At 35.5% G+C, this 21,609-nt stretch overlaps 2 protein-coding genes across 4 annotated transcripts; both read left to right on the top strand.

Moving 5' to 3' along the window:
- Positions 1-8,342: 8,342 nt before the first annotated feature.
- LOC135119405 (uncharacterized) lies at positions 8,343-11,875 on the top strand. The gene is made up of 15 exons (XM_064043822.1): positions 8,343-8,634; positions 8,696-8,746; positions 8,831-8,966; positions 9,253-9,367; positions 9,597-9,664; positions 9,716-9,804; positions 9,860-9,972; positions 10,033-10,134; positions 10,190-10,226; positions 10,344-10,423; positions 10,481-10,536; positions 10,595-10,665; positions 10,716-10,832; positions 10,892-10,949; positions 11,013-11,875. Exons 1-15 carry the CDS (start codon positions 8,568-8,570, stop codon positions 11,692-11,694), a joined length of 1,842 nt encoding a protein of 613 aa, XP_063899892.1. The 5' UTR covers positions 8,343-8,567; the 3' UTR covers positions 11,695-11,875.
- A 2,365-nt stretch (positions 11,876-14,240) lies between these two features.
- Positions 14,241-20,570, top strand: LOC135119370 (uncharacterized). 3 transcript variants are annotated; one of them, XM_064043780.1, is made up of 36 exons: positions 14,241-14,314; positions 14,467-14,516; positions 14,575-14,623; positions 14,676-14,783; positions 14,838-14,956; positions 15,019-15,070; positions 15,123-15,156; positions 15,219-15,316; positions 15,678-15,789; positions 15,991-16,049; positions 16,103-16,195; positions 16,248-16,298; positions 16,352-16,461; positions 16,521-16,583; positions 16,646-16,746; positions 16,801-16,847; positions 16,900-16,988; positions 17,046-17,111; positions 17,165-17,272; positions 17,346-17,431; positions 17,487-17,540; positions 17,596-17,681; positions 17,736-17,813; positions 17,877-17,975; positions 18,028-18,157; positions 18,213-18,317; positions 18,367-18,471; positions 18,532-18,624; positions 18,682-18,748; positions 18,802-18,866; positions 18,924-19,024; positions 19,074-19,181; positions 19,418-19,491; positions 20,060-20,145; positions 20,272-20,346; positions 20,398-20,570. In XM_064043780.1, the coding sequence occupies exons 2-36, from the start codon at positions 14,473-14,475 to the stop codon at positions 20,427-20,429; spliced, it is 2,847 nt and encodes a 948-aa protein (XP_063899850.1). In that variant the 5' UTR covers positions 14,241-14,314; positions 14,467-14,472; the 3' UTR covers positions 20,430-20,570. The 3 variants fall into 3 exon arrangements, with proteins under 3 accessions (XP_063899850.1, XP_063899851.1, XP_063899852.1); XM_064043781.1 differs by having other exon boundaries at positions 18,213-18,339; positions 18,392-18,471; XM_064043782.1 differs by lacking the exon at positions 14,241-14,314 and having other exon boundaries at positions 14,503-14,516; positions 14,676-14,699; positions 14,756-14,783.
- The last annotated feature ends 1,039 nt before the right edge of the window (positions 20,571-21,609 follow it).

Below are 21,609 nucleotides of genomic sequence, written 5' to 3'. Positions count from 1 at the left end.
ATGTAAAGAATTATGTCTTACTGCTATACTCTTTGAGGATCTTATACTTTATGCCTCTACTAAAAGGGGTTTGCATAGAATTAATAAAGCTTAAGTATAGGTGTTAACCTGTTTTTAGGAATTGTAGGTGTTCTCTTTATAAATCTTTCGCATTTGACGTTTGAATAAATCGCAGTCTTTTACTCTGGCTTAATTCTTATAAGTTAGTTTAATCTTATATACTTAGTTACCTACTTTATAAATTTGTTCCGTTCAGAATGAACACAAGAAATCCTTTAATTCTCGCAAAAGGTGTTAATAATGTTAAATTTTTAGTAACTCAAGATTGCCTTCCTCGTCACTTAGTATTCGAAAGCTATGTTTACTTTATGCCCTTCAGCAAGCCTCTTAAAACCATTTACTTTAGAAAGTTTGAACTATTATTTTATTTTTGTGGATCATCTTTTTTCCTTTAAATTTTTAAAAAATTAAAAAAAAATAAAATGGAGTACTGTTGTAAAGCACTGTAAAGAATGTTATACTTGTATTGACGAAGCTGGCTATTTTTTTTTGCTATATATTGTTTTACAATTTTCTTTAAAAGTGGTTTTTTTTTACAAAAATCTTATTATTTTTAGTCGTTGATATCTTATTTAATGATTTTATGTTTCCTTAAGGTGGGCATCCACTCTTTGGGGTATTGAAATAACAATTATCAGTAAAGTAATTGCGCGAAAAGTAATTTAATTCAACTTTGATAACACAGGAGAGTTTTAAAGAAAAAAAAACCGTTTGCTGGTTTTAAATAGCACGGGCACAAAGATAAGGGTGAGAGTTGTTACACCTAGAGACATTTTATCCAACTGGTAGTTACAGGTTACTGTTCCGATTTACATTACCTAGCAAGATGAAGTAGTCCTCCTTGGAAATTATACCTATCCGCCATCCTCGGCTTTCGTTATAATTATAAACTTTGTGTTAAAAAATAATTATAGGGGTTACATTAAATTATTTTTTACCTGGCAATAACAAAGGAAAACTCCGAAATCTGAGACAACCCAAAGGCGGTGAGAGCAGAAATGCTTCTACTAAAGTTGAAAATTTTGTGTAACACCACAAATCCGACAAATGTTTTCAACAAAATAACGATTGCTGATAAGAACAGCAGTAGTCTGTTGATTTTATTATTATAATGATTTTAAAAGCAGAATCCTTTTTATAAAGTAACTTTCCTCCATTGTCTTAAAAGAAATAAGGGGTAGATGTGTAAACCAATTGTCCCAAAGAACAAACATCCAAACAATTCGCGTAGCGGCTCCAGAAGTTTAATTGCTTTCTACACGAAGGGAACTTATTTGTTAATTAATGTTTTACCAGCAAACTTATTCTTAAAAAAAAAATTAGAAATATGATTACACACTTGAGCGTAGTGATCATTGTGACTGACACTGACACCAGAAATGAAACAGCCCATTTCTACAGATAGACCCAATTGATTTGCAATCACGTAGGTTATCATGCAAAATGAGATTGCACAAAGTGTAAAAAGCTCGTTACTGCCTTGAATATCAGGCAGGCCTTGTTAGAGTTCAACTCTAAAAGAAGGATGAAATATATCAAGGTTACCTGAAGACCATCTAAGCAAAAAAATTGCTACGTATCGCAAAAGCGCATAGTATAGAAAGCAGAAAAACAAGAAGCAGCACAGCTTTGTAAAGAGCTACGTCACATGACATGGAATAAGCTCATTTTTAAATTAATTGTAAAATTTTGTACGAGCTGAACCTGTTTCATTATATCAATAGGAGTTATGCCCGTACGAAGCAATGGAAGCACAGTAATAACTAAACCAAACAAAATATCTTGTATAACCAACATGTTTAGCATAACTTGCCCGTAACTTTTCTCTTTCTAACATAATTAAATAAAAAAATTTGTGGTTATACAAAACATTGTAGTGTGTTACATTTAGTAAACGAAAACCTCTTCATTAGTAAGCATTTTCAAGGCAACTACGGTGCTTGAGAGGAAGCAACAACAGCCTTTATGTTTAACCATTTGGTTTTAAATTGCAATAAATAGAAACTAGAAGAGCAAATGAAGTTATGAAACCAGTTAAGGAGCCCGCGGAAAAACTTTCTCCTATAGCTTTCACTATAAATACAGTTCCAAGTGTTGTAAAAAGCCCTACTAAAAGCGTTCCTATATGCATGGCGACAAAACTTTATTAAAAGATCTTTTAAAGTGAAATATAATATAACCTGCTAATGAAATTGTAAAATTATTTTTTACTTTTTCAAAGTTAAATTCTAACCCTAAAATGAATAAAATGAAAAATAGGCCGAACTGGGCGAGGGTTTCCACCTGCACCATATTCTGACCATTAATATAAAATAAATCCATGGAAACTGACTGCTAGATTTAAATAAATGCCTGTAATTTATCAAAACCGGAAGGACCGACTACGACCCCTCCGAGGACGTAACCAAAGAAAGATGGCATTCCAAGCAATTCAAATATTAACCCGAAAAAAAATGAGTAGCTTACCTATAAAAAATATTAATTATTCCAAATTTACTTGCTTGAGGACCCTTTTTACATTATTATTAATAGGTTATCGAACTACCGGCTACTATTAATGGCGAGGTCGCCTTATTTAATGAAGCGCCTTACGGATGCTGAGCGTCTAGAAGACATTTCTTAGTTGGTAACAAAATAAATTTAAGAAGTTTGCGAGTTAACTAGTTGATTAGTGTAAAATTTTAGTTAAGCTATATAACTTTATGGAATTTTTTTAAGGTTAGATTGATTAATAATTAAAATCAATGCTACACCGAAAAACCACAATTTCTCTTGTTAAAAAGAGCGGGATAATGTCCTATTTTTTGGTTTTTTTAACACTATATATTTATTAAAAGAATGGTTAAGTCTTACGTAAAAATAGTAAGGTATAACAAAAAACCTAAAATTAACTTGTTAATCGCTAATCTACAAAGATAACTTTATCAATATAGGAATCGCTCAACACAATTTTACCTTCCCTCTTAACTTAAATACCTGTTAAGCTGCTTTTTAGTTTGGATAGACCATATACGATTCCTAAGCCTGCTAGACCATTAAAATATCTCGGTTTTGTTACTTAGCAAGCTTATTCCTTAAGTAAGCTGGAAGAGAAAGAAAGTGTATACCATTGTTGCTATATCCTGTAGAAGCAGAGGGTCCTCGTAATAACCAATTGAACTTCGAGCTTTCGTTAAAACGTATTCATTATTTTCAGAATCCAAGAGATGGGTGAGCTAAAATGAGAATATAATGCAAGGAATGAGTTAGCCTTCTGCAAAGATTTACCATAGTTTTTTAACCCCTTTGCAATAATTATAGTAATTAACGAATAAACCTTTTCATCCTCCATATTACCGCTGCTCTCACTTTCAATATCGGTAAATTTAGCCACCTTAACAAAAAGCCGAAATTGACATTTAATAATAAATTTTATTATATAACTATTTACCGTGTCAAATTCTGTATTCTCCTCATTTTGAACTTCAATAAATTTGTCTTTTTTGTTAAGATTTTTTTCAACAGCATCTACTGTCTCCTCAATATCTTTCATAGCACCTTTCAACTTATATTTTTCTAAAATAATACAGTTTAAATATTTTGGTGAATAAAATAACTGAGTATAATTAAGGCAATGCTATTCTAAGAAAGATGTATGCTATTATTGTTATATCAAATATACCGGACTTTTGTGCGCCTTCAATTTCCCTTACTAACTTATTTAATTTTAAATGATGCTTTTGGATTGCCCTGTTTTCAAAGCAAATATAATAATAATTGCCAAATATATATATATATATTCCTTGCGGATCTTTTAAGTTGTTCTAAGCCTTTAGTTAAGCATGGTTGCAGAAAATTCTTTAACAGTTGATCCTTCACGAATAATGTTGCTAATTACAAAATTTTTGGGTAATAAGCCCAAGCCTACTTACCAGCAGAATTTCTGTTAAATTTAATTCGTGAAGTTTGAAACGCATTAATTTTTCTGTTGACCACAAGAAATTATTTAAATTTCTAGTTCCTACTTGATGTTTGAGTACTTCTTTTAATAGTGTGTTTTCTTCCAGTATTAAAAAATCTTTTATAGTGAAACTAATGGGGCTGTTATTATGCAACGTAATATTAAGTCCTCTCCTGGGTGAAACCACCTTGTTCCTTAATTCAGTTAAGTTTTTAAGCTTAGCTTCAACCTTATTATACAAGTTCTATAGAGGAGTTTAAAAAGCTAAATTAAAGAAAGTCTGGTAGAATTTTTCAATATACACACTAAGTCAAAGGGAAGGGTTAGATTATAGCAAACTGTAAGTTTAAGTTTATTTAATGCGTTTATTATTTTTAGTTCTTACAATTAATATTTATATAAGCAGTAAAAATAAAAGAATTGTTACCATTTTTAAACTTTTAAATTCATTAATCCAAATATCAAACTTTTTGCTTTCTTCCTTTGTCTCTCTCTGCTCAAGGATAACTAGGCTCTCCAACTGAATATTTTTTGGATTTTTCTCATTTATTAAGCTTTCATTAACGTGGTTTGCTTTCTATAATTTTTGATTAACAAAAAATAAAATTAAGAAATAAGGCTTAAACTTTATTAATATGTAGCTAACAGAAGGAAATAAAAATTACCTCTTTACGTTTAATATGATCTCCCTTTTTAAAAGACGCTATAATATAAATTTAACGTTAATCTTAGAAAAAAAGCAGTACTTAAAATAATAACAATTTACACTTTATCTCACCAAGAGGAGGAGCTACTGAGCTAAAAACAAGAGGTATTAAGTAAAGTCTAACATAGTAATTAAAAGTTTTCATTTAGTTAAATTTTCATTTTTTTTAATTGTCTGTGCAGAGCTAAATATTCCACCATAAGATTACAAAGATTTTACTTAATTTGGTACCAGTCTTCACCATCCAATAGAATTAGATAATTATAGTGGATCAAAGGACACAAACTGAGGAGATATGCATGTAGAACTCAAATTAACAACTTTATAAACCATCACTATAATTTTATTTTAACTTAATTTGTAATAGTTAAAGGTGTTTTTGATTGCCTAAGGTTGCTTAATAAAAATTAGATAATGAATATTAGCCAATGAAGCATTAAAAAAGAATAATGTAAAGATATTAAGCAAATTGTAACTGCACATTGTAGCTTAAGACAACGAGTCATTACTTTAAAAATGAAAACCTTTACCTCATCCGATATAATACAGGAACACTTAATATGACTAAGCCGATCTCCGGACTCTCTCTGAGTGGCTTATAAGCCCCAAGATTGTAAATGTGACTGAGCTGCTAGGAGTAGACATGGGTATGCTCCACACGTAGCGCCAAGTAAAAAATGAGCTTTTTTTAAACTCTACAGTTAAGATTAGCCGTTAAAAATTTTGAGTCAGCTAATTCGTGTTAATTTTATTTTAAAAACTACTGTTTAAACTCGAATGTTCCATCTTTATGTATAAAATAATCTGCAGGGGTTTTCTATTGTCTCCACCGCTGTTTGCGTTATTTATATAGGTCAGCCGGACCCTGCAAACCAATACACGCACATCCATTTTACATCACCACCCAGCATCACCCTTTGTCGAAAAATTAAATCTAATATGTCAGCACTGGCGATTTTCCTTATAAACGCTTGCTATCTGGAGCCAAGGGTGGGGCGTAAAAACCAACGCAGTAACGAACAAGAAAGAGCATTGCGCAATCCTCTTACAGCCTCAAGCAGGTCATAATGAAAAAAAGCTGTCGTGACGGCAAAACGGGGCATACTTTGGGACGAATATCAAGGCAGCAATGCAGGCGCTTTGTGCGTAACTGCTTTAAAAACTGTATAAGCTATCCGGGGGGAGTTAATAAAATAGTGTTTTTTAGTCAAAATTTCTCGAGAATTATTGGTCAAAAGGAACAACTGGTGTTAACTGACTTCTTCAAGGTCTCTTGGTCGATAAATGATTTTAACCGCTAAAAAGTACACAAAGAAGAAAAGAGTGAATTATGGGTATATAGCGAATAACAAACTAATAAAAAGTATATAAAGCTGTCATAGATTTGGCATTTTGATTTTTTTGCTTTTTTAATACCCCTAAGTTTTGCCAGTGAAATCATCTATATTTCAATCTGTGCGCGAAGAGCAATGTCTTGACTCACCAAGAATGTGCTTATATGTAATAAACGTATGACCCTTTAATGTCATACGCTTCACTTGACTGGGCATTCAACAGGCCTTCAATGTGACTGTACTGCAAGCAAAATAAACTGCTACGGCTGCTGATTATCGCGATTCACTTTGCTCACAACAACAATCGCGTAGCTATCGCTTCTACCATCGTGAAGGGGTGCATCCAGACCTTTTTTGAGCACAGGAATTTCTTTACATACCCTGGATAGACATACCTAAGCCCTATGTAAACTCAAATTTAGTCTAGTTACAACCTAATTTTGAAGACTTGACTTGCGTTGTAAATAAAAATTAAAGAAGTCTGCACTTGAAGATATCGAGCACACGCAAATTTATTAAGAAAAATAATAAATAGAAGCGTTATTTTTTCTTGTTCTGCTACCTTCTTATTTCATTATGCTACAAAGTTACCTCTTCTATAGTTTTAGAGAAAGCAGTATAATTATCAACTGTTATTGTTTTAGGCTACAGGACTGCAAAACGTGTAATAACAGATCAATTAAGAAATACTAAATTCATATAGGAATTAATAGCTAACAGTTAAGGATCAGTAGTAGGCAGCTGACTATTCTAAGGAAAACTTAACTAATTAAGAGATGTTATTGATAGACTACGGTAATACAAATACAAATGTTATCGTGGCCAGGACAAGACGACAGAGCTGTCGAACCTTAAAGAACGCAGTAACGGTTTAAGAAAGACAAAGAACGTCCATACAATTATAATAGAAAAGAAGACACGCAATATAGAAGAAGTTAATTTTTACTTACTGCAACATTTTGGGTTGGAAAAAAATAGCATTGACTAAGTTTGTAACCCAACTAAAGTATCTCACTGTATTAAATGAGGAATCTTTATGACATTAATATTGATACTCCATCGTACTGCTTAAAGGTTGTTCGTTGAAGAAAGCGCTCGTTTTGTTTTAAATTTTTCCAGGAGAGGTTTATTTTAGATTCAAATTAGATTGCAAAGAAATAAATGTTGGTATTTATGGCAATAAATGTCTTTATGTACGAGTAATTACATTGTACTTGCAACACTAAACACATCAGTTGTCGCTAGCAAAGTTTGAGTGCCTGCAACATAACGCACTTTGGCCAAATCTGGTCAAAATACTAGTAGTATATCGTGTTGCATGTACGATGGAATTAGTAGTATATAAAGATACTCATTGCGATAAATACCAGCATTTATTGCTTTTCAGTCTAAATCGAATCTAAAATAGATCTTTTCTCGAAAAAATTTAAAAAAAAACGAGTTCTTTTATCGAGGAACAGTCTTGAAGAAGTACGATGGAGAAGTTTTCCTTTTGACTATGATGATATACTTTAGTAGGATTATAGTTTTACTCAATACTATTTTTCAATCCAAAGTGTTCTCCAAGTTAAAAAGATACCGGACGGAAGCAACGATTGTTTACCTAATTAACTTTAAAAGTTCATTTGTCTTTCTTCACGTACTTTTTATAATGAGAATAATTTTATTTAGTTTACGCTGTATTTGGTTTTTTAATTTGCTATTAAATGGAGAGTCTGCCTGTCGAGGGTAATTTAGTCATTGAAGCAAGGGTTAGAAACGTGCATTACTTTGAAGTAACGAAAAATTAGCTGTACACTTTTGCGAGGCGGGGATGACAAATGGATAAGTAATGATTGAGAATGTTAAATAGTTCAGAGTTAATGAAAGAGTTGTACTTAATAGTAATTAATCTGAATTGTAGTTCCTATATATCAAACTTTGTTAACGTTCAGTTAAAGTCTTATGAGCAGTAATAAGTCCGATGTTCCTGAAAAAGATAGTTTATGTGAGCTATCTTCCTCAGGAGATCCTTCCTCCAGCGGTAAGTATTCATTGTATTTATAAATAACTATATTTTTTAAAGTGATTGTTTTTTATGTTAAATTTACTATTATTGTAAAGCTATGTTTCATATACAATGTATCCTTATTGGTTTATAGAAGTTTCTACTTCTCGTTGGCATACTAGTTCCTCGAATACTCATAGTGGTTCGCTGAAAACAAACTCTGGGAATTTCTATTATCGTTTCGATTTAAATAATTCTGAAGTTCATGACAATGAATTTTATTTAGATAATATCGACTATTATATTGAAAGCTTGAATAACAATAATTCTAAAGGCCAAGCCGAATTGTGCGACTCTTCTAATACTAACACATCGACTAATAACTCTAACGTTACTAATCCTATTTCCACTGCTGATCAAGATTCTAATATTAATTATTTTCATAATGATGATAACTTTGACAACAATAATAATTATGGTAATAGTTGTAGTAAGTTATATAGTAGTAATAAAAGTTTAAATGAAAAAGTTAAGATTGAGATGAAATCCTCCACTGACGAACAACAACAACGTTTTAACTTTATAAACAAAATCTATCACTGCCTCGGTATTTTAATGCAATTTCTACAATTTTTAAAAGTTCTTAGCTAATTCTTTATACTTATTAGATCAAAGGATTTCCAAAGGAGACCAAAATCCTGATGATAATAAAGACAGAGGTTAATCTTTTTTATACAACATAAATGAATTTTTTTAATAGCTTTGACCCATTTTTCTAGTCATTTACTAAAATATATTTTTAGATGCGAAATTTGGCTACTTTGCTCGTGAAATTGAAAAAGTTCTGTTTCAGCATTTTCGTAACACGGAAAAAGCCTATAAAACACAACTTTCTCTCATTTTAAATTCAATTCGAGATAAGGAGTTATCCTTTGCAGTGTAATTTTTTTTTCTTTTAAACTTTCCATGACCTTAAAATTTGGTTATCTTTTGTGTCGTTTACCTGATTAGGTGTGTATCAAATGTTTCAAATATTTTACGGTAACCTTTTTTTTAAAAAAAAATGCAGAATGTTGTAATTGCTAATATTGTTTAGAGTTTTTTTTTACTTTTTACATTATCAACTTTAGGTTCACTAAGAAAACTTACAAGTAGAATAAATAGAATCTTTTTATACAGATAGAATTTTAAATCTAACTGTTTAACCTATTGTTTAAAAAATAAGACGCTTATTAGAGGGGCAAGTCCCTCTAAGTAAGCTGGCCACTATGAAAGCTGACGGATTTCAGACGGAGATGGCAGAAATGGAAGCAAAGATCAAGAAAAAGCACTTTGAGAGTGTCCGTTACCTACTGTTATCCTTATTAACATCGCGAAATTTGTTTTATATTATATGATAACTACTTTATACTACAAGTTGCTCTGTTTATTATCATTTGTGAGTATAGTTATCTAAACGTTGTTTAAAGTTACGCTATTACTTTATTTTAATTCAAAACAAGGCTTCTAAAAGAAAGTCTTGTGGTGAAATTTTTGCATTATCTAGTCTACTTTTTTTTTTACTCCCAGACGTTTGTACGGGAACCGCAATCCTACATCAAGAAGGATCACAAGGGCGAGCGGATCGTGGTGGTCAGGTGCTCTCTCTATAACCATACCCACATGCTCGGCTCTTATCGTTGCACCAGTCATACAGTAGGGGAAGCAGCGCCGTCTGCAAAACCACCAGACATTGCTCCTGTGTCCAATTCACGTCCCTCTCAGAGCCAATCGTCCGGTAGTACGCCGCTAGCTTATTCCAAGTTACTGTTGCGCTCCTACATGAATTTAAGGCCTGCTGAGGGACCAGTCGGGGGCTTGCGCCTCCCCTATAAAACTGGAGGAAGACGATATCGATCCGAGCATCCTTTTATCTCCCAAAGTTGAAGAAGGGATTCGGCTCGATGTTACTATTGATTGTTATTATTACTATACCTATTATTATTATTATTATTATTATTATTAGCTTGAGGCGAGCGATAAAACTTGGGATGGCACCCTTAAGGTCGGTGATTCTACTCTTTTCACGATTCGAATGCTTCCGACTGCTGACAGTGAAGAGCTGGACGTACTTATTATTACTATTTACATCTGTTTTTTTTTGGTTTATTATTATATAAAAGTCTGTCTTTGCTCTGCTGCCCGAGACACTTACTATTGGTATGCTCCGTGTGTTTTATCATTGAAGTTTTTATGCAAGAAAAATTGTTTTTCGAATATATTTTTATGATACGCTTGTTTAAGGGAACCGATATTCATGAATATATTCATATTAAGCGGGAAGTCTTGCAGAGCGGAAGTGTCTTTCGTATTTAAAAGAGGAGATCGAGGATATCTGTGTGAAGAGAGGCTCCAGAGTACTTTTATCTAATGCCTGAATTAGCTCGACTGTTCATATCTTTTTGCCCTTTTAGAAAATATATGCCAGCTGGCTTGAACCGCTAAATAAAAGCAATGAGAGAGAGTACAGGTATACTTTTAACTCTGCTCGGTTTCAGTTTTGTGCGGGCGTTCCGTACTTTCTCTAGTAATTTGTGCGAGAAACTACTTAAAGAAAGGAAGGCTCTTGTTGTTGGAAACTGCGACCCAATTTTCAGAGGTATCCGTCCGCCGCCAGCTCCCTTGTGCTTCCCATAACCTCTGCTTTAGATTTTTATGTGATGGGCCTCGACCTTAGTCGGAAGTACATGCCACACTGCCTTCAAACGCTCTCCCGCGACAGCACACGTGGCAAATTTCTGGTCACCATCATCTGTCATAAAATCGGTACTGAGCGCTATTGGCCTGCCCCTCCGTTGGATCGATGATAACTTTTCGCTTTTCAGGATGCATAGCGCCGGAAAAGTTGCGAGAGCAGGCGAAGGAGAAGCGGGGAGCATCCCGGTACCTCGCTGTCTGTTCTCGAATTAGGGGGACGGGACTAATCCTGGTTTACTTTTACACCAGCCTCTCTCGCGACCTTGCTAAACGAAAGCACTCAGTGGAGGCAGCCGCCAAGGCAAGCGTGGAGGCATCCAGCGGTGAGGCGACCACCGTGACAACGTCTGCAGCGACGTCGAAGGAAAACGTTTTTAAAGCGCCCGAACAAAGAATTTATGCTGGTGGCTTCAGCAGTGAGCATGTTCCCGAGCAGCTCGCTGCAGGGCATATCCTCCCCAGTCCTGTGACCAGTTTTTCACCTCAGCAGTCTCCACAACTATATCCGCCCGCCTTTCCGCCCCAGCGACCCACAGGCCAAGCCCCGCTGTATGCTACTTGGCCTCCTGACCCTAGCCTCTCGTATGGACAAAGCCCCGACCAAAGCCAACTCTCACCTTTGTCTTTCATGCTTGGAGCTTCCCATCCGCCCTTGCCTCTGCCAACCTATAACAGCCCCGTTCGTGCAGCACCGATCCAGTTACCCCCTCTTGTTCAGCCAACTGCCTTTTCCCAGTCTCCTCTCTCTTGCTCTCCATCGCAACGACCTGCCCACGCTTCCTTCAATCGCCCACCGCTGCTGTTTTCTGCGGCTCCTTCTTCCTATCCGCTGTCACGCGGCTTGGAGGGCACTCTTGCACAAAAGGGTCAACAGTCATATTTTTCTGGAGTTAGTAGCTGGCCACAAGCCCCTCCTTTCTCGAACAAGTGATGCAACTAGAATATTAATAGTTATTAAAATAACATTTAAAGTTGTTACTGAGTAAAGAAAAAGTAAAAGTTTTCCAATTCCGTTATTAATCAAACGTAAAGCAATAAAAAGTTTGCGTAGCTTTAATAACGGGCCAACAGTTCTGATTGTATAATGGTATTACAAACAAATAGATAATATTTGATGTGACTACACATGCAGCTGGTTTAGTTTTGGAATATACTTTTTGTAAACCTTGTTTAGTTAGTAATACTATAAATGAATTCAGTCTTGCAATAATCATAAAAAAAAATTTTGGTCAGTTTTATTATTTAATTTTCTCTGCGCATCCTTTTTCTCTTACCTCTCCTTTAAAATATTCATCTAATGGACAAGCGCGGAGGGAAGAAAGCTACTCTTTAATGCTCTTTTTCGCATCCTGTATACCCTGCTTTGTTTTTTTTTGTTCAAAAGAGTTTGGTCTTTTGCATCTCAAGTGGTTGTAAAGCTATCAAATAAATTTTGTAAAGTTTACTGAAATTTTTTAAACATATTTTTCTATGATATATAAGTTCTTAAAACTTTAAATTTGTGAATCAAAATTTCGGTAACATTACAAACCCGAGACGCATTGCAAAAAAAAAAGATCCATTTTTTAAAATTAAAATGAACTAGAAATAGGAAACGGGAGATTTAGGTAGGCCGTGGTTAAGTATATAAAAAGTGTAGTTTCTTAAATGTGCGTCGCTACTTAAACTATGAAAAAATTAAGTTTAAACCAGAGGAAATATATATAAAAAGTATATATTGCAGCAGAGGAATTTGTTTTTAAATTTCCATCAATTTTTCATTTTTACTAAATAATTAACTTGTTTTTATTGTAGTACGGTACGAACTTCCCAACTAGTTTGATATTTTACTGGGAAGGAACATTGGTAAAAAGTTGCAAGTTGTATTAGCCTAATAAGTTTATGGAGAATAATTTGAGAGAAAGGAAGAAGGAAGCGAGACAATTAAAAAAGAATTTATTTTCGAAAAGAGTGATGAATTTTACTAGAAAGATTGGGCAGATGAAATATTATTTTACTACAAGTCTGGAAATTTTTCATAGTTTTGACCAAGTCATCCCTCATTCACACAGTTTCCTTCATTCTTCTTTGTTGTCATCTCAATTTTGTTAAATCCTTGATGCCGTCTTCTCTTACGACTGCAACAAAACTGACCTTGTGTATATCATGGTTCTCTATAGTTAGTAACTTTCATGGGTTTGCTTATGGTTTTCGGAGGGGTTTGGCAGTGATATGTGTAGATAGGTTTAATTATAATAGATTTATATAGCTTGTTTATAAACGATTATTTGAAGGGAACATTCGTTAACCTTAACAGCTTTTAAAACAGTAAAAGGATAGTAAAGTGGTAGGCGTTTCAATACCTCAACCTGTGGTTTTAAGTGGCACTAACGGTAGTGGATTTGAACTTTCTACCTTTTCTTCGGGTTTTAAATAACTATTAGTAGGTCTGGAACCATCTAATCAGTACTGTTGTTGCGGTTTAGAACATTATTAGATAATATTTTTCGGTGGAAAGCTAACTTTGCTCGTACTGACAATTTTGTGAGCATAAAGTAAAAGTTTAATTATAGTTTAAACTTCTTCTGTCTATGTACTTTTAAAATAATCCTAGGGTCGGGATATTTCACTTGCTAAGACATCTATAATTATTAATTTAAAACGGGGGAATTAAACTAAAATAACTACCTTTACTGAAACTTACATCTCGGAACACAGTGTTTAAATTTCTATTTTACAATAGTTACTATATAGTGACAACTAAATTCAACGATTAAGAAGTGCAATTTTAAACATTTTCCCACATACTAAGTAGACGATTTAACTAACCAGAAGTTTAAAAGAGAACACTGATTTTTGGGTTTTTTACGTTCTGTAAATTTTACAGTAACTTCGACCTGCAAATATATAGTACCGAGATCTCTGTACAAAGAACATTTTCAAAAGATTTTACTTTTTCCACCAAGCCAAAAACTGGACGTCTGCCAAGTCCAAACAAAAACACATCGAAACGGTTAAAAGTTAAAAACAACTCTGTAAACTTGAAAAAAATTGTGTCAACAGAGTAAAGGTATGTTGGAAAACCTGATTATCTCATTATTTATTAAGCTTTTATAAGATGTATGTAAACTTCCTCCCCTACTATTATTTCATAATAAAAATTAAGCAGAAATGAGGAATAATAGGATGCTACTCAATTACAAAACCAGAAGTTACAGAGGGAAGAAGAAGCTAACGGCCAGCAGCATTTAAAGGGACAAGGAGAACTTGTCTGGAATTAGAGTTTAGTTATTTATGGATTAATCCCATAGCTCTTTTAAAGACGGATAGAACAGTTATGCCGAACACTTAACGTAGGCTGCCCGGTGTGAAGTGGTTTAAATGGGGTGTTCATATGGAAACTTGACTGTATGTGTGCATATAAAATATCAATAGCTGCCGTGTTAACTTTGATTACGACTGATGTTACAGCTATTGGTTAAACTTTAAACAAACAAAGGGGTATCTAAAGAAAAACCTTGTCTTTTTAGAAATTTGAGTATTGGTTGTGTGATAAGTGCCTTGTAAAAAAGGTAAATTTATTAGCCACTAATTCGCATTGCGCTACACCCGGTTCAAATGCTTATACCAAAAATATATCCGTAATTCCTTTGCAAGACATACATAGTCATTGTGTTATCTTTCAGTTAAGTAAAAATATTTAGTTAACTTCTTGTTTCTTGAGGAAGCGATGTTTTCTTCTACACTTCACCGACTTCATCTTTACTTAAGGCGGTAAGAAATTAAAACCCAGAGAAATATTATTTTTGCGTTTAAGTATGTATATTGATAGAACACCGGAAGCTCGGGTAAAACTAGGAATTTGCGCCATGGATAAAAAGGTATTTAAGGTATAATTTGAGCATTAATTAAATACTTTAATATCATTTTAAGGTGAACTCGAAGGCCATGAATGAGGTGATAAAACGGTTAATTGCTTCAGAAGATTTTGACATAATTGTTTTTGGCGATAGTTGTATTATAGATCGACCACCCGAAGAGGTGTTTTTTCTCTTTCTTTGTAAGATAAGCTTGTTTTTCTTAATTTTTGTGGAGTGGCCAATATGTGAGGCCCTCATTTCCTTTACCTCTGGCGGGTTTCCTTTGGATAAAGCAATACAATATGTCAACTTGCGTAAACCATTTCTCATAAACGATCTTGAAGCACAGAAAATGTAAGAATATATTTTTGTAATACTTCAATTGTAAGTGCACCAATTTATTTACGTTTTAATAGTTTATTCGACCGGACCAAAGTCTATGAAGTTTTAAAAAAAGCTGGCGTTCCCGTATTGATTTGTATAAATTTTTCTTACTTATTTAAAGTTTATGTTTTGATAGATTCCCCGATTTGCTGTGGTTTGGAGAGAAAGAGGTCCTATAAACATTCCAAGAAATCCTCTTTTCGTTCGATATTTGGAACTTTTGTATGAACAGGCAAACCACTAAGCGCAACACTCGAAGAGGATGACGCTGTTATTATTAACGGGGAACGCTTTAATAAACCGTTTGTTGAAAAGCCTGTTGACGCTGAAGTATATGACATAATAACGCTTCTATAATTGATCGCTAACTTATTTAAATTATAAGTTAATATAAAGTTAAGTACTGTTAACTCGTTTATTGGACAAAGATATTAAATATTAAATGTTATTATTATTAGTTAAAGAACTAAACTTTTCTTAAGTTTAATAAATCTTTACATAAAACAATTTAACTAATAAGTGAAATTTAAGTTATTCCGTATTAATTTGAAGCCTCCTTGTTTGCTGATTCTTTTAACGTTTATTAATATTCTTCGACTCGAATTTATTTTTGAACTTTACTTTATTCACATCGAAGACTACCCTATATATGTTTTTTTTCCTTGTGCTAACTTTTTTATTAACTTTACAGGATCATTATATCTGCATCTATTATCCGCGAAGTGCTGGTGGTGGCTGCACGCAATTGTTTAGAAAAGTCGGCAACAAAAGCAGCGAATTTTTTCCTACTCGAACTACAATAAGTTCTTTTTATTAATAGCTAAGATCTTGATAGGATTTGTAGCTATTCCTGACACACCGCGTGTTCCAAAGTGTCCAAATTATAAAATAACTGAAACTATGCCTTATATAAACTAAACCTGTTCCTATTATAAATAATTCGCATAAAAGATCGTGCTGTGTGCGCCAATCAATTATCTAATTTTTCCAACACTAATCACAAGGAAAGGACCGCTCTTATTTGTATGAAGAATTTCTTGCGACGGAAGGGACAGACGTGAAAGTCCTTTGCCTTCTTGCCTTCTCCTTGAATCCCGTGAATGCTCAATTTTCCAGGTGTATTCCTGCGGAGAAAACTACGCCCACGCCGAAGCAAGAAAGTCCCCCGCCGTTGACGGGCGGGTTCAGAGGGACGGTGAAGGAAAAGAGGTTTCACTATTTTCCTTTTCTTCTCAAAATTGTTACTCATTTGCTCACTCAGATCCGCTATCCGGTGATGTTAACTAAGCAAGAGAAATGGATTTCGCAACAAGTTTTATTCTATCTTCACTGTTTTACTTATTCTGGTTGATAGTATTCAACAAGGTCAACAGAGCCTTCAAGCAGGGCGTGTGCGGCTTTGATCTTCTGAGAGCGAACGGAGAAAGTTTTGTTTGCGATGTGAACGGCTGGTCTTTTGTGAAAGGCAACCAGAAGTAGTCATGTACATAGCTGGCCCATCACACTGGGCTCTATTGGTTCTGTGCCCGCCCAGATACTACGACGACGCCTCGCACATCTTGCGGGAAACTATCCTACGACGCTTCGCACCGATCCGGTTTACCTGCCGTTTATGCCGGTGTGTCTCCCCCCTCATACTATTGGTCGACCATGGGGAAGACTCCTCAAGTCCGGCGAGCCTTCCTGCGTCTCGGAGGAAGACATGCAGAAGCTCGAGGACGACTTACCAGAAGACCACAAAGAGCTTCGGTGTGTCATTGGTAGCTCCCTGCCCCTCCCATCGCAGAGTTTGGTTACCCATGATTGGCGGACAGGTGTATTCCGGCATGGCGATAGGACGCCGAAGCAGAAACTAAAGATGGTTAGTCTTTGTCTGGTGCGCTCCCCGCCACATTAATGCTGAACTTCTCCAGGTTGTCCGCAGCGAGCTGTTTCTTTCACTGTTTGACGGAAAGGATCCCCGAAAGGAACTCAAGATGAAGTCCGCCTCCGAACTGCAGAGGTCGTCCGCCATAAAAGGAGCGCCAATAGAATACAAAAGTTTCCTGTTGTTCGGCAGGCTTCTTAATATTGCGCGAGAACTCCTTTCTGGTAGCGGCGAGGGCGAAAGCGACTTTGAGGATCGGTGGCTTCATGTTCTCTGCTTGCTTGAGTTCCTGTGCTAATTGCTGTGTCCAGCATGGACAAGTTAATGCAAGTGAAGTTCATACTGGAAAGAGGCAGCCATTTCGGTGGCATCTACAGAAAAATACAGCTCAAGCCATTAAAATGGACCAGAAACTCATTGTAAAGCAGCCTCGAGCAGGGGCCTAATGTGTGGTTAGAGATTGTTTCACGGCTTATTTGATTGGCTGCTTAGCTACGGAAAGGAGATGGAAGCGAGGCAGGGGAAAGTCAGAGAGGCTCTTCTTATCCTGAAGTGGGGCGGCGAACTAACGGACCTTGGTGTGCAATTGGCCGGTGCAACCTCGCCCACTAACGCTTTTGTCTTTGTCTATAGGCTGTCAGCAAGCGCAAGATTTGAGCGAACGGTTAAGGAGCGAATTGTATCCGGGTATTGTCTGCATGGGAACCGCCCTTTATTTGATTGGTTGTTTCATCTTTTCCAGGGGAAAGCGATGGGCTTCTGCGCCTTCACAGCACATTCCGCCATAACTTGAAGATATTCTGTTCCGAAGAGGGGCGCGTGCAACTGGTTACTAAATAATATCTCCCTCTGTTGGGCACTAGAAAACTTTTTTTTATCTAGACGGCTGCTGCCTTCACGAAAGGCTTCCTTCAATTGGAGGGTAACTTAACGCCTATTCTTGTGAATTTGTGCCGTAAAGTGAGTCCCCCTCCCCGCCCTTTCTTGTTCCTGCCACCCGCCAATCACTACGCGACTGGTTAGGATGCGGGGCTGCTGGATGATGTCTCGGATGCTTCGCGCGATCTGGACTCCGTGAAGGTGCGCTTGCGGAAAATACTCTCAAGAGACGAAGATTTGAGGGTTTCCATCCGCTGTCTCACCGCATTGGCGGGTGTTACTACTGGTGGCGCAGGGCCATCTCGAAACGGCTGTCCCCACGTGCGCCGAATCTCTTGTTAATGCGATCAATGAGCTTGGAAACCCCATTCACACTTTTGAACAGCTTTATGGTTTACTGCAGCTTGTCACTTCCCAGCTGAAAAGTACAGAAGCACATGCTGATCCGAGTGTGCTGCGCTAACTCCATTAGCGACGTAGAGTTCGCTTGCGCTTCCTGCCACCAGGACACTATCTTCCATGGGGAGACCATCACTCAACTCTTAAGGCGTTGGGAAAAACTCGAGAGGGATTTTTACAACAAACGTAAGAAGAAGTTTGATATCAGGTAAAGCGTATAGCCTAACCTAGTAAGGAGCGACTACAAGCTGTACATGCAGCAAGATTCCAGACATACACGACTGCGCAAAGTACGACTTACTGCACAACCATGCCAAACTACATCTAGATAAGTTGCCAGGCACGTCCGTCAACTTGTAGTTAACCGTACTTACGAGTAATGCGAATTTTGCGTGAGCAGAGCTCTATCGCCTGTGCGGCTTCGTGGCCGACTACATTGTGCCTCAGGAGTACGGCATCACTAGAGAAGAGAAGTTAGCTATTGGCACAAAAGGTCCCAATGAGACCCTTTATCCTTTAAAGTTCCACGATGGTTAAGGGCACTTTGTAGTGGCGAGGAATCTTATTAAAAAGATTCTTTTGGACTTAGCTTTTTCCAGCGAGTCTTACCAACAGAGGTGCGGTATTTCAATGAGCATATATTATACAGTCGTACAACGTATTGGCGTAGTTCCGAGCTGATTAAGACGTTGGAGACTGTGCACCGACTGGACAGCCGACACGCTCGCGCCTTCGGTGCTCTTCTCCCTATTAACTGCAGTAACAGGATATACTAACTCTAGTTTCTGCTAGGCATCCGGAGTTCGCAGCGCATGGTTCGCACTCGCTTCTACTTTACCAGCGAATCGCACATCCACTCACTTGTCAACGTCTTCCGATATACCGAATTCGATGTCATTACTCTTTTTTCATCTCCCGGCCGTTATATACTTTATGTCATAGAAAAATCATGACCATATATTTGATGAGAAAAGCCAAAAGTACTTAGAAAGTGTTAAGGAAATCAACTTTCTCTCGCAGTTCATCTTTTTGCTATATGAACATTACTCGGTTCATACTTTTTTGTTTCCTAATCGATTTTTGTTTTTAGCAAACTAGTTTACTTTTTAACTAAATTCGGCGCCACTGTTCTGAATTAGTTTTAATTTTAGTTTTTAGATATATATATATATTTATCGTGTTTTGCGCAGAGCCACTGACTTTTTGTTATAGAGAGGTTGCTTGGTTTTTTACTCATGCATGCTAATGAGTTTTTATATTATTTATCGTTTCACTTTCCGTTTCAGGTTCCAGAAGGGGATCCTGATCGTTACTCCGTCGAACTATCGTTTAGTCCAGGCGTCAACTTTGAAGGCATTGAGTAAGATCTTTTTTTACAAAATAAATTAGCTATAGGGATTGAGAAATTTATTATTTTTAATACTTCAACACAAAGCAGCAAAGTTAACAATACTTATTATATTTTTATTTAAAAATATATAGAAAAGTTATGTAAGAAGAGCTTTTTAAATAATATAAAGGGAATTTGGTTATTTTATATGATATAAAATTGAATAAACCGTTTTCTGACTGCTTAGCGTATTTTTATCAAAAAAGTTAGTGATTTCCTTGTACTGTAACACTCTCTTGGTTTGTTTGTCTCTGTTTTGAAGTTATTATTGGTTATAATTTTATGTATTTCTCATTAATAGTGATTTGCTTGGTCTCTTTTTATTATGTATTTGTTATCTCGTCGTCGGAGCTTGTTTCTTTTTTTGAGCAACCAGAAAAAGTTTTGTAAGAGTAATACTTTTAAAGTTAAAATAGTAACGAGAGTATATTAGTTAAGAAGTTGTTATGAGAGTTGGAAGTGTTATTTGTTTACTTTTGCTTATACCAATTTGACTTTTTTTTACTTTAATTAAATACCTTTTACTAATTTATAATAGAACTTTTAGTGTTAAGCCGGGTGTGTACGGAAGGACTATTTTAGCTAACGTTTCTTTAAAGAAAATCGAACTTTTTTTGAACAAAGGTAAGCGTAACTCTAGCTCTTTAGTTTATTGTTCTCTTCAATTCATCTCTCTATTTATTATTATTTTTTAATTTTGTAAATAACAAGAATTTATATATAAAAGATAGTAATATCTAATTTTAAAAGTTCTAAATATGAAAGTTCCTGAAATCGAATCGGATATCGACGATTTTAAGTTTCAATGTGAAAGTTCGGCCTCTGGTTAAGTTAAATTTACGTTATTATCTTCATCATCTTATATTATTATATTAGAAAAAACTCCCTTTGCAGTTACAGCCACTTAAAAATCCGATCTTGTGTAAATCCCTTGAAAGGCGAAAAAGCTTTGCCTTAGTTAGTAGTAATAGCCCATCTACGCTGAAATAAGGAATTTGTTTCTTGCGTGCTTATGTGGCGTTATACTTTATTGACTTGTTGCTTTCACTGCCGCACACCAGCATATTCTAAAATAAATAATGCATAGTGCTCAGTTTTTTAAAAGATTGCAGAGTGAGAATCATTTCGAAGCCTTTAATACTTAATAGGCCGGCTATTTGTAAAACTTTTTGTGATAGAACACCACGGTGCAATGAGAGAAGCAAATGTTCTTGTTGTTCGCCTAATGTTTTTGCTGCTAAATTTTCTGCGTCAGCTCTGGAATCTCTGGACGCAGCAAACTTTAAATTAAAGATAGATAAGGATTAAGATGTGAAACACAGTAGCTGATCTAGACCAACTAACTTTGTGATTGGTTATCCTTAAAGAGAACGTGAACATAGACATTGATAATTTGGGCAGTAGAAAGTTATCGAGCTTGGCTAGCATTTGCAAGATCTACGTTTTAGCGTAATGTCCCATCAACAAAATATATGTATTTAAGCCAAGGGGATTTTTTTAATTTAAAAAAGTATAGTACAGAGTTAGGAAATTATAATTTTTTTAAATATGTTAACGTGCTACAGTAAAGTTATAACTCCTTACTACTCGGTCTTTATGACCTTCAAAATATTTAGTATTGTAACTATTTTAGTTACTAGTGGGAGTAGTAGCAGAAAAGAAGGGATTAATACTAGTATTTCGTTTATTAACGCCAATGGGTAAGTTCAGCAGATTTCAACTCTTATTTATTTGGTGTAAAACAGAGTTGTAGGTTGATAACGTAGAAAATCTATAGGGGTCGCTTTGCTGGGTCGTCCGTAGCCTTTTCCGTTTGTGATTTATTCCGTGTGAAACCATCTTTTAATTCTCAGTGCAGGCGTAAGGGGTTCTTGAAAACCAAGAATCACGGAGTGAGGATACAACCGAAGATGATTATTTTGTAGAGTTTATACCCTATTTAAGTCTCTCGTAGGGGATTCAAGCAGAAGATGCAACTGTCAGTTTAAACCCTTATATGTATTTATGTAAAGAGGCTTTCTATTAAGATTTAACTTGTTCTTCCTGCAAAATTTAAGGTACTTAAGCCACTTATTATAAAAATAAGTC

The sequence above is a fragment of the Zophobas morio genome, unplaced genomic scaffold, assembly GCF_036711695.1.
Source record: "Zophobas morio isolate AGI-343-1 ecotype UQ-CSIRO unplaced genomic scaffold, CSIRO_AGI_Zmor_V1 ptg000259l, whole genome shotgun sequence".
Classification (NCBI taxonomy): domain Eukaryota; kingdom Metazoa; phylum Arthropoda; class Insecta; order Coleoptera; family Tenebrionidae; genus Zophobas; species Zophobas morio.
The sequence above is the reverse complement of the archived record's forward strand: the minus strand, read 5'-3'. Positions and strand labels throughout refer to the sequence as shown.

Excerpts from the sequence above, each read along its gene's own strand:
- LOC135119405 (XM_064043822.1), top strand. The coding sequence starts at position 8,568 with ATGAAATCCTCCACTGACGAACAACAACAACGTTTTAACTTTATAAAC. Across the intron at positions 10,227-10,343 it reads GCCCGAGACACTTACTATTG|CGGGAAGTCTTGCAGAGCGG; the intron begins GTATGCTCCGTG and ends ATTCATATTAAG. Across the intron at positions 10,424-10,480 it reads GTGTGAAGAGAGGCTCCAGA|AAAATATATGCCAGCTGGCT; the intron begins GTACTTTTATCT and ends TTGCCCTTTTAG.
- LOC135119370 (XM_064043780.1), top strand. The coding sequence starts at position 14,473 with ATGTTTTCTTCTACACTTCACCGACTTCATCTTTACTTAAGGCG. Across the intron at positions 16,848-16,899 it reads CGAAGCAGAAACTAAAGATG|GTTGTCCGCAGCGAGCTGTT; the intron begins GTTAGTCTTTGT and ends GAACTTCTCCAG. Across the intron at positions 17,976-18,027 it reads CAAGAGACGAAGATTTGAGG|GGCCATCTCGAAACGGCTGT; the intron begins GTTTCCATCCGC and ends CTGGTGGCGCAG.